Raw genomic sequence first — 12,551 nt, forward strand, 5'->3', positions numbered from 1 at the left:
AATTACCCATTGTCCATGAATATGGTACCTTCCCAGTATTTAAAACAATATTGAATAACTTGTGATAGATGGTCAACATTTCCTTTACCGTATGTTTAATATGTTCATTCACAATACCATCATATCCGGAAGCCTTATTGTTTTTAAGTTTTTTTACGACATTCAAAATTTCTTCTTCTGTGATTGGAGAATTTAAAATTCTGTTGATGTTCTCTGGTGGTACCTTTGTTAAATCTATGTCTGAGTTGTCTTCAATGACTTCATCTTGGTTTAGACGTTTAAAATGTTCATATAAGTCTTCAATTTTCACAGCATCAGTTTTATTTGATTTGTTGGTATTTATACTATTTAATTTTTGCCATAGCCGTTTTGAGCCAGATTTCTAAGATCTTTTGCGGTATTCATTTGGAAATCATTATGACTCCGATTTAGTTCTTTTTTATAAGATTGACTTGCTTCTTTTAAAGCTTTTTTATTTTCTTTACTCTTTAAGTTCCCGTATCTTTGTCTAGCCTGATGAAATAAATTTCTTTTGCTCTTGCATCCTCTTTTATACCATGGTTTTTCATTGTGCTTTGTATATTTCTGGTTTTTACATTTTGTTCCAAACGCTGAGATGGAAGAGCTGTTAAATATTTCACAAATTTTATTCATTGCCGTATCAATATCGTTTTGTTGTACAGTATCATTTCGATCGATTAATTTATCAAGAATAGTTTCTATGTCCCGTATTCCTTCAGACTTTTTTTCTTTAACAAATTTGACAAATATATCTTGTTTATTATTATTCCATTTTATTACTTGCTTCTCGACGGTTTTCACATTGTTGATATTAGTATATGGTTGTGATTCCAGAGTAAACTTAAGGTTACAGTGGACATCTGATAGGATAGAATTAAATTCGTCTCGGTTATTGTATAGAAAGGTATATACTATGAAAATTAGAGCGAGGGGCTTTGCCCCAAGCTCTTATTTTCATAGTATATACCTTTCTATATAATATCCAATTTAGCACATATTTACAACTTGAGTAATCCTGTAATAAGTCTATTGATATATTTTGGCTGACTGGATGTAGCTCATTTACGTAGTTTTGTAAATCTACTCACTATAATATCATTGTAAAAATGGGATTTCAAAAGGCCCTTGACTTTAGAATGTAAAGAAGGTAGCTGCTGGTGTAAGTATGTTTATTGATATGAACGAAGCGTTGTTTTACTATACATGTACTTATTTACATGGTAAGATGACAAAACATGCAAAATGAATTGACCAAGAGCAGACAGTTCTTAAATTGCAGTGAAAGCTTTACATTCTTGAAAACATTTTTTTTATTTCACATAAAACCTAAAACTATCACAAACAGTTGGATCCCCCTCCTACATCTTTGGTTGAAACACCTTTTAAAAATGGCTGGATCTGCCCCTGGTATGTACCCATAGGTAGTCTAGTGGATAGTTTATATGCATGAAATATTTGTCACTGGACATTAGGCAACCAATTATCGACCAATTTACGACTAAATATATCAAATTGCTTTATTAATAATTTCCCTTCAAAAGATTCATGGTTGACTCTTTTTGTGTACAAAGTAATTACATGGAAGATAAAGGATTACACATTTTAGATTGAGTTGTACTTTAATCAAGATATAAAGCACCATTATTATTACTCTTTATTTAAATGAAAGAAACTTTTTTAATTGTCAAAACAAAATTTAGATCAAAAGATTGATTAGTAGGATGTGAAAAATCTGTTTGAAAACTAATTACAAACTATTTAGTTAAATTTGGAACACATCATTTATTTCAAAATAGCCAGTAGCAATTTTTGTTCTAATATCTTGATTACAATACAATGAAATCTTACCCTTGTGGTCATTCATGCGTAGTTACTTAGTACACGGAAAAAGTATGTACTATGAAAATTAGAAGGCAAATTCAAGCAATTTGATTGGACGAAAAGTTGTAAGTATGTGCTAATTCTACTTAGAAATTCTTTGTCATTTGAAAAAGATCAGAACTAAGTATTAGATAATCAACGACACTAACGTCATTACAAGTAATTTTTCCTACTGTTTTGTCATAACCTATTCTTGAATTAGCAATATATATATTCATTTTTTTACACAATTCTAGAAGTCGGTGACCATACGTATTTGGTCGACATGCACATTTTCTATATCTTTGCATGGAAATATTGTTTGTTAAGAGTCCATTGTAATCGGAAAAGTAATGCATCGTCTGTGTATCATCAGTATTTAGAATTCAAGTAAATGTTGATCTGGGATAACATAATTCGGTAATGTAGATGTCTTGGCGTTAAAATCCCCTATTAAGACGTTTTTTAGATTAGGTTCAGACAAATGAAGAAATTCGTTTTCAATTTCAGTAAAAGCATCTACCGATGAGTATTTAGATCCTTCTGGTGGTATATAGACACAGCCCATTAGAACATTGTCATTTAAAAGATCTTTCGAAAATTGTATCCACTGTACAAATTCTGATTTTGTTTTTGAAAATGTAAGAAATTTTTCAAGTTCAGATTTGCAAATAATTACTATGCCACCTGACTTTCTTTTAAACTTTGATCGATGTTTGCTAAAACAACTATATCCGTTAGGGAGTGATATAATGTCTAATTTATCTGTTTTGGTTTCTACAAATATAGAGATATCGTTGTTGATAACGAGATTTGAAAATTCTGGTGCTAAAGATTTTGATTTAAGTCCACATATGTTTAAAAATGAAAATTTCAATTCACCTCTTGTTGACCTGTCCTATAAATGAGTATTTTCTATCTCGTCAGAATTTATGCGTGAACGTTTGTAGGGCCTTGGTGGAACTGGAGGGCCACTATTCACTGGAATATGAGAGTGTGTTGGTCTATCAATAAGGCTATCTCTAAATTCCCGTCCTTGAGTGTTTGAAATTTTTGGTTGCGGTTTGTAAAGTTCTCCGTTAATATATAATCGATCTCGTACTAGAACCGCTTTGTTATTGTCCATTTTGGCCTGTTTAAATATAGGATAAAGTTCTTTGCGTTTTAATTCTATTTCTTTGGAAAATTGTTCCTTTATTCCGTAATCGGTACCTTTCAATCTGTATGCGCATTTCAAGACATACTCAAGATCTCGTCTGGATGTGAAACGAGCTACTATAGGTCTAATACCGTTTCGATCTTTTTTTCCGAATCGATGGACATTTCCAAAGGATATAGTGTTGTATAGGCCAAGCTCTTTGTTGATGAAATCTCATATTTTTATTTCCGTATCCTCGTCTGGTTGATACCTTGGTCCACTGAAAATTAAATTATTGTGCATTGATCTCCACTTCATTTCTACGACATCTTCTTCAAGAGATCGCAACTTGGAGACATGTACTTCATCGAGTTTCCGATTATCTTTGGTATTTTGAAGAGCTTTGATAGCTTTATTTAAAATTTCGATTTGATCCGAGTTGTCAGTATATTTATCTAATGTCGAGTTAACAAGTTGACTCATTTCCTCGACGCTGTCCTCTATTTTGCTGTTTCGGTCTTCGACTTCCTGAACACGCTTTTCCATATCATTTATTTTGGAAGACATTGAAATTAATTGTATCTTTATATCTTCTATCTTGCTTACTTCTTTTTCAATATTTTCAATACGAGATTCAAGTTTGGAAACAATGTTTTGAATGTTTTTTAGAAGAGCTAGTGCTTCATCCACACTTTGACCGAAGGTTACTTTTGTTTCAGACATGTTTTATTTCTTATCGGCACTCACGTATAAAAGATATATAAACAAATCTTTACTTGTATCTTTAGATTTTGTAATGTACGGATTGTCACTAAGACGCCATTTAAGAGAACAATGAAAAACTATTAGATACTATTTATGACGTTGAAGTTCCTTGGCGACGTTTGCCGGATACATACAAGACTAAACTTCGAGCAAATAAATAATAATTGATATCAAACGTGTCCTTGATTTTAACGAAGTAAAATTCCGAAAGATGGAGAAAGTAATCAAAGCAGCTATTGTGTAATGTTTCCCGTAATATATACCTTCAGTTTACATTGAATTCCACATTTTTCGTTGGAGCTAAAATTTTCGTTACTGTCTTGTTCGGCTACATCCGGTGTTATGTATGTATGCTATTGTATGATTGCCAATGAGATAGCTCTCCATCCCAGACACAATGTGTAAAAAGTAAAACATTTATAGGTCAAAGTACGGCCTTCAACACGGAGCTTTGGCTCACAACGAACAGCAAGCTATAAAGTGCCCCATCATGAATAGTGAAAGATAAGGATGAAATGAGAAAATGTAATATTCTATCAAAATAAATAATTAGAAAACAACGATAACACGTATAATCGTCTTCTGATTTATTAAATTGTATTATATATTTTCACATTGTCTACCAGAAACCATGGAGGTAAGTACTAACCTGAATGAAGTCCCACTCTTATCTTGAGTGGTTCCGAAGGCCTATGTGGTATGACAAACACTTTACATGCAGCTACTATTTCTAACGACATATTGGAGATTTCTCGGGCATGCAAACATGTCCGTGTAGGTATTCCAGAAACAACCATATCTGAAAGGTAGAATTTCCGTTATGTTTACTAGTATGTATATTTTAGATTTACCTTTGAAAATTATAGCGTCTGAATGTTTTTCATAAATATGAATTTTTTTTTCCAATATGGTATAGCATTTTCAAGATGGCTTCATGTTCCAGGTCAGGAATATGACAGTTATTATCCATTCGATTGATGTGTTTAGGCTTTCGGTTTTGCCCTTCGATAAGGGATTTTCCGCTTTGAATTTTCATCGGAGTTGGGTGTTTTTGTTATTTTACTTTTTTTCTTTTCCATGGAAACTGCTAAACTGCGAAAAAATCAACACTAAATCTTTCATTATAAGACCTTATACTGGATGACACTTTATATAAATGTTACCTGGTAGGACTAGCCTAAGTGGACAGTATTTAGAAATTCCAAAATGGCCGTCATTGTCATGGAAACAGGGAAAGTTTAACATTGACCCTATGGTAGAATACATTAAAGCAGCATTTTCTTAAAGAATATTACATCAAATCAATAAAAGGATATGAATATGTAATATGACATGTGTTATTTGTCTTTAAAATTTTGGAAATGGTAACCATTAACATGGAAATAGGTAAATTGTCCAAGATTTCAAAATGTTCTAAACTTAATGAAAATTAAATGTTTAATTGCATGTGTAGATGCGCTGTTTTAATTTGGAAATTTCAAAATGGCTGTCGTTACCTTTTCAATTGGGGGACAAGGGTGCCATCTGCAAATCCAGTTCAGTTTAATGTTGGGTGGTTAAAAACGAAAATCCCTAAATTGTCTTCGCTTTATTTTTTGTAATGAAAATAAATGCAAGAGCTTTCAACATCGGTAAATTACTGTAGCCTTTTTTATGTGTCTATGTGTAAAACATCTTATCATGCTGCATTTCTTTTGTAAATATTAACATTGAAAACAGGAAGAGGCAAAAGAAAAATGTCTACTAAGAATCGTCCCGGGAAAGTTCTGTTGGGTAAGTGATCAATACAGACATAATTTAATGATTTGATAGCCAGCGTTAACATACACGTTATCAAGTCTAAAAAGATAGCTTTAAATGACAATTCTTAAATTGGTTTAGAATAAATTTCATACTTCTTCAGTATTTTGTTGTTGTAATATCATAAATCAAAGATTTTACCAAATCAAAATATTGTAACAGCTTTATATTGCTGCGAATGTAAACAGATGCGTTACAATATACGTGCACCTAGGAAATGAAACATCACCATCACGAAAATGAAAACAAATAAGAGGATAGAACAACTTCTTCAATTTGACATCAATTTTTGTTGAAGATTTTTGTTGAAAAGATAAAAAAAAAATCAATTGAAAGAACCTTTAAAACAGATAAATAAAAATAAAATTGTGTTGCTTATCTTTGACTATTACACATTGTTGGATTGATCGATGTAATCGTGCAGCATTTAATATATCGACCATCATTCGGACATGACCATACTTTTATTTTTTGAAATAACATTGTATGTTGCGCTACATACCGTTTCTGTGAATAATTTTTAATTACACGATTATTAATTAATTCAAAACAATATATGATTACATACATGCATCACCAATAGTTTCTACTTTGTATACGTCATATTTGTCGATGATGTCATCAAAGGTAATATATAACTGGTTGAGTAACTGTACCACCTGTATTGGTGTGCTCCCACCGGAAATGGTTGTGAACCCAACAATGTCACTAAAGTAGATGGTACAGCTATCAAACCATTCTGCTTCAATAGATTTGCCAATTTTTAAGTCATCAGCAATGGACCTTGGCAACATGCCTGTAAATAGAAGTAGATGAATAAGGTAAACGGACATGGGTTCTAATCCAAGTGTATAGACGTATTCATAGAAATAAATGTTCAGATTGTAAAAGACCTGCTTTCACTTTCATTTCAGAGTTCTCTTTGACTAAAGCAAAGTAATTGGGCGGTATTTGAGATTTTATAAAATTGTGTATAGATAGTAGATCTAGTTCATTAGTTTGTATTTGATTGTTTTCCTAAAAGTATAAATGCTACATATAACAATGTGGCAATATTAAAACGAGTTCGTAAAGTTCTGAATGCATTCAAACTCTCGACTAAATCAAAATAACGCCCAAAAGCGCACCTCTCTTCCGTTTATCTTTCAACAAAATGCTAACATATTCTTTTAACAAACACCACCATGTTCAATTTTCACTTTCGATTGTTTCACTATTAAAAAAAAATGAAGTCGAACTACACCATTTTTTCCCACAATGCCATCTTTTCTTTTAATAGTTCAATTGAAGTAAATTAAATAGAGGTTGTCTGGAGCAGATAAATCATTAATGAAGCCAATTATCCTATCATGCGATCTAATTATAAACTAATTATACTTTAAGGTAGCTTAGAGGAAAGTAAACCAATGTTTACGTTAGATTTAACCTACTGTAAAGCAATCGGTCGGTTTTCTGTTTCTCGTGTACTAAGTCCTGGGTTCTCTCTGCTACGATAGATTCTAAATGTTTGGAATACTTCTCCATCTGGAATATATTAATGACATATTTTTTAGATGCCCTTTTGTTTGATATTCTTAGAATAATAAGCATGGATTTCTTACGAAAATATGTTTTGATCTACGATTGAGCAATTGATTACATGATTTAAAAAAGTCAGCTGAATTCAATATAAAAGTTAAGTATACATAAATAAGATGTGCAAAGACAAAGAAAAAAAAGGGAAACAATATAACTCAAAGTCCTTTATTATTATTTCAGATTGTTCGTAACTATATGGATGACTATTGTTTTGTAACATTTTACTATAGATAATTTGTTTCATAACTGTGTTTTTAGAATGTAAAAAACGATCAATTTGTTTTAATCGGAAATAAAAGTACAAGGTATCTGAACCACTTCATGTATAATAATTTGTCCACGCGTTTTCTGGTATCACTTGTAGAAAACAACATATTTTCTTACCATTGCCATCATTAGATCTACTGGACTCATCTTGTGGGGATTGATTCTATGGATAGTTTTCTTTATAGTATCAAAGTCTGGTCTGTTTATAATTACAGTATCCCAACATTGATTCAGTAACTACAACATTTGCATTTTATATAACAATGTTTTGTATTTTGAACTATGAGTTTGTACAAGTTATGATTTGTATTTTGACTTCTTTACAAATTGCAAAATATTCACGAAAATTCACGTATAACTTGAACAACAATTTTATAACTTGTATTTTGGTTGGAAAAAAAATTTATACACACTACAGAATTGTTATTGAATGACCACATAGTACACCTGATTTATCAAAACTAAAGTTCTTTATCATTCGTTGGAGGAGGATAGTGAATTATGGAATCGTGAATTGCACAACATCTTTCGACAATCACATTTACATTTAAAAGTGCTGTACCCGCCTATAAATTAACATGAAAGAAATCCCGGACAACCCATTTTGTAAGGCTGTTTAACTGCTTCACGTAGCGAAATTTGGAGCTTATGAACCGTTGCTGTGAATTAACATGTGTCTTTCAGACCTTCATTTTAACTTAAGACTTAAGTACTCTGTATAAATTCATACAGCTGTTCCAATTAGATACTCAATATCTCCAAATTCAACAATTACGCCTCAGATATTTCGAGGATTGGTTTGGACACGATCATACGGAGAATTCTTTATAATAACATTAAATCTAAACAACAAGTTCTGATAGTTACTGTCCCGTTTTCTTGGTAAAATATTAGTCTTGGATCTATTGTCCACATAGTTCACGCTTTGGTAAGAATGATTGGTGTTCCAATGTCAGTGTCATACTCAATTTAACTATAAGCCCATTATGATTGTTCTTGGTGTACACATCATTGTTCTTTCGTGTATCATTCCCTGCTAGGTGCAGAACATTTTGCAGTGACTTAATGAGCGTAAATAATAATATTATAGCTTTGGCCACGTATTAAATCAATTGACCCCAAAGTAAACTTATATATGTATTTTAACTCAACCCATAAAGGATTGAAATATTTGAAGTCCTGTGACTAAATGGAAAGGTTCACATCAACTCTCGTGTTGAGTCGCGTGTTTAACGTCAGATTGTAAACGTCACACAGGAAGAGATATAAAATAATTTTGTCGTTCAAAGTATTTTCAAAATTATAATAGAACAATAACATAAGGGCATTACAATAGAACAATAACATAATGGTATTACAATAGAACAATAACATAATGGCGGGATGTTTAAAAGTACAGAGCTACGTCATTTGTATCAAAGAAACACAAAAAGTCACACGTACAAAACACATCATCAAAAATGAAGATAATACAAACAACACATTGACGGGAAAAAGAGTTAAATGTGAAAGACAAAAGATGCAACTCCTGATGCCATCATTTACTCGCCGGCTCAAACGAGAGATGAACAAGTATGTTTGTACTTTGTTACTAAAGTATTATGTGTGGTTAATTAATAACAATTCTATGGTGGAGTGTATCAATGCTTCTTTCACCAAAATCCATATTATAAATTATTGTACAAGTTATAAGTAAATTTTCATCAAATATTATACAAATTATGTTCTTATTCAATACTTCAAACGAACATAAAGCATTTATAAAGTAAAACTCAACACCGTTATTTGGTTATCAGCTCGCCCCGACAGCACAGAAAGCTTATTTTATTATAAACAATAAACAAATGTCCAATTTGCTGTCATCGACCGCTGCCATCACATATAAACACAATCTACAATAGAAAAATGTTGTATAAGTTGAAGAAAAAAATCTTTACAGTAATACATACATGTATCTCATCAACTATTTTCCACAAAACATACTATTTACATTCCTATGAAGTCTTAAAAAGGGGTGGGTGGGTGGGAAACGAACCATTACTGTCGGATAGGCGAACCTCGAATGACAATTCTAGACTTTCTTATTATAATTTTAGCGCTAAAATTCTAGCATGAAGTTATCATGATTGATATAACTTAAACCGGTAATAACTTACTGATTGTCCAATCAAATTAAACATAAACATGTTTTGATTTAAACACACGTGCTAAAAATAAACAAATACACGTGTTCCCGAGTAACCTTTATAAATACATTTATGTTCTTATTCAATACTTCAAACGAACATAAAGCATTTATAAAGTAAAACTCAACACCGTTATTTGGTTATCAGCTCGCCCCGACAGCACAGAAAGCTTCGATTGACAAAGAAAGGGACATAAAGAAAAGGGGGGGCAAACAATATATATTACAAGCCTAAATTCTTAGAGACTGACAATCTGTTTAGTATACTCTCTTTAACATAACCATCTTTGGCTTTATCACTTTTCCATCTCCCGTGTTTCTTAAACAACCGGTCATCTATTCCAGCTTCTGCCGCGGCAGTAGCTCCTCCTGACCTCAAACTATGTAAGCCAAACTGTTTTTTATCAAGACCTAAACTGTCAAGTGCAGATAACAATAACTCTCTGGCTCTGGTGTAAGAAATATGACTACTCTTTCTAAGTTTGTATATGTTCAAAGATTTACAATAACAAATAGATCTAAAAATGAACTCATTCGATTCTTTCGGAATGTTAGCTAACTTTAGATAACGCTGAAGTACATCTACCGGGCATGTAATATTCCCTGTTTTTGAAATGACAACATCTCTCCCTTCCCTATATACATCAGTTTTACTCTTGACTAAATAAAGTGTAAGGTAAGTAGGGGAAAACTGTATATCAGACCTTCTCAAGTTAGCTAACTCGGAGAATCTTAAAAAACCAGCATAGGCTAATAAACACATACATGCTATTCTTACATCTTTTAAATTACAAGTGTTATTAGCATATTTACATACAATATTTTTTAAAATATGCGGTGTGATAGGTTCTTTTTTGACAACTGAATGACCTATTTTTCTATGAACCCCTTCTAGAACAGATGCAACTAGATTATTTTCACTAGGATCAGCAACGCCAGCTAATTTGTGTGCCCATTTTATGGCGTAAAAAGCATCATTTAATTTTGAAACAGATTTTGCAGTTTCAGACAAATGAATTAAATATAAAGAAATATGTAAATGAGATGCCGGCAATGGTGAAAAAGAATATTGACTAGTCCACTTACACCATGAATTAAAGGCATATCTATATTTCTTCTGAGTACTCTCAGCCTTGGATGAAAGAAGGAATTCTGGTAACTGGTTGAACAAACTGCTGAGATCATTATTAGAGGCAACTTGTGAATTAAATTCTGACCACTGTCCTACTGAAAAAATATCTGAAAAACGTAAAATTGCAATAACATTTTATATACATATACATAGGACAAATTATTCGCATATTTTAAATATCTATACACAGAGTAAAATATAACATATATTCAAATATTTCTACGCCAGCTACAATATCTTTATAGATACTAGGGCCATGTACTGTAAAACAAATGACCATGCCTGCTACAATATCATTATAGATACTAGGGTCATGTCAATAAAAAACCAAGCCTGCTACAATATCATTACCGATACTAGGGCCATGTCAACATAAACAAACCATGCCTGCTACAATATACATATATATACATATACTAGGGCCATGTCACAAACAGACCATGCCTGCTAAAATATATTTACATATATTAGGGCCATGTCTAAGATGCATCTAGCAAAACAGCCAAAACTGGCGAACCAAACGGTTCAATTCCGAATATCGTATTCTTATTCGAACCTTGTTTATAAATACCATCAGTATTTTTAAACACAATAACATCTTTTACGTAATCTTGATAAATCAAATGTTTATCGAATATCAAAGGCCAGAATGCAGCCGAAGTCCACTTAGGCACAACTAACGTGCCTCGAGCTTTACAAGCTATAATGTGTTTAATCGATCTAATCACAAGATTAATTGGTGGAACTAGCCAATTATTTTCATTGGTCCAAACTTGAGAAAATGCATCAACTGCTTCAGAATCAGGTTGTCAAAATAAGCAGTTAAATCTCATAACTTTTCTATTTTCGACACTTGCAAATCTATCAATCGAATAAGGACCCCACATATCATTTAAAAAATTGAAAAATATATGTGTGACTCCCCAGTCCTCAAAATCAACCATTTTACTGATATAATCAGCCTTTTCATTTTCTTTTCTGGGAATCCATTGAATATCAATTGATATTCCTTTTTGAATGCAAAATGAAAAAATAGATTTTGCTATAATATGAAGATTTTCTTTCATACTTCCCGAATTAACTATTTTGACACAATTTTGATTGTCAGTAAACCACTTTATAATTTTTCCTGTGAAACTATTCTTAAAAGAAAAAAGGGCCAACTCTATAGCTTTCAGCTCTCTCCAGGTGGAGCTTTGCACCGTTTCACTACATGTCCACATCTTATGGAAAATCTTATTTTCTAATTCAACGGTGTATGCACCAGCGGCAATATTACTAGCATCTGAGTATATGACAACAGAAGATTTACTATAATGACCTAATTTACGATAGTTAATCATAGTGACATTTTCTAACCAGAACTTTAACTCTGATAAAACCTCAAAGGGTTTATACCCTGTAATGGGAATGTCCCACCCGATTCTACTTTCAATTTCCATGTAACAGAACTTTGACATGATTCTAGCCACATTTCCGATTACGGGAGTCACTGAAATAATTCTGCCTACCACCTGAGCTAAAGATCTAGCTGTAACATAGGGAAATTTAGCCAAAATGACATTCAATGAAGAAATCAAATCGTCAACTCGACGTTGAGTAATAGATAATTTGTATTCTTTCGAGTTCCAAACTATTCCCAACCATTCTAACTCGGTAACAGGTTTAAAAACAGACTTCTCCTCGTTAATAAGGAAACCAGCATCAATCAAAGACCTTTTCACGAAGGACGATTGCTCATTACATGTATTTTCATCTGGACTCATGCCAAATCCATCATCTAAATACAAAACAATTTTTATACC

General features: G+C 32.2%; 2 protein-coding genes across 5 annotated transcripts in view; both read right to left on the reverse strand.

Annotated features, from left to right (window-relative positions):
• The window catches only part of LOC143056413 (atrial natriuretic peptide receptor 1-like), a 55,619-nt gene that overhangs the window by 13,242 nt on the left and 29,826 nt on the right, over window positions 1–12,551 (reverse strand). For all 4 annotated transcript variants that reach the window (XR_012972335.1, XR_012972338.1, XM_076229506.1 and 1 more), the window contains exons 12-15: window positions 7,547–7,666; window positions 7,015–7,108; window positions 6,153–6,380; window positions 4,434–4,583 (exon numbers count right to left, since the gene is read on the reverse strand). Coding sequence is in view for 2 of the 4 variants with exons in the window: in XM_076229506.1 (XP_076085621.1) it covers window positions 4,434–4,583; window positions 6,153–6,380; window positions 7,015–7,108; window positions 7,547–7,666 (592 nt within the window). In the remaining 2 variants the exon portion in view is untranslated. The remainder of the gene's footprint in view (window positions 1–4,433; window positions 4,584–6,152; window positions 6,381–7,014; window positions 7,109–7,546; window positions 7,667–12,551) is intronic.
• Window positions 9,318–10,707, reverse strand: LOC143056436 (integrase/recombinase xerD homolog). The gene has a single exon (XM_076229525.1). The coding sequence runs from the start codon at window positions 10,375–10,377 to the stop codon at window positions 9,838–9,840; it is 540 nt and encodes a 179-aa protein (XP_076085640.1). The 5' UTR covers window positions 10,378–10,707; the 3' UTR covers window positions 9,318–9,837.

This window comes from Mytilus galloprovincialis, chromosome 1 (assembly GCF_965363235.1).
Source record: "Mytilus galloprovincialis chromosome 1, xbMytGall1.hap1.1, whole genome shotgun sequence".
NCBI lineage: Eukaryota > Metazoa > Mollusca > Bivalvia > Mytilida > Mytilidae > Mytilus > Mytilus galloprovincialis.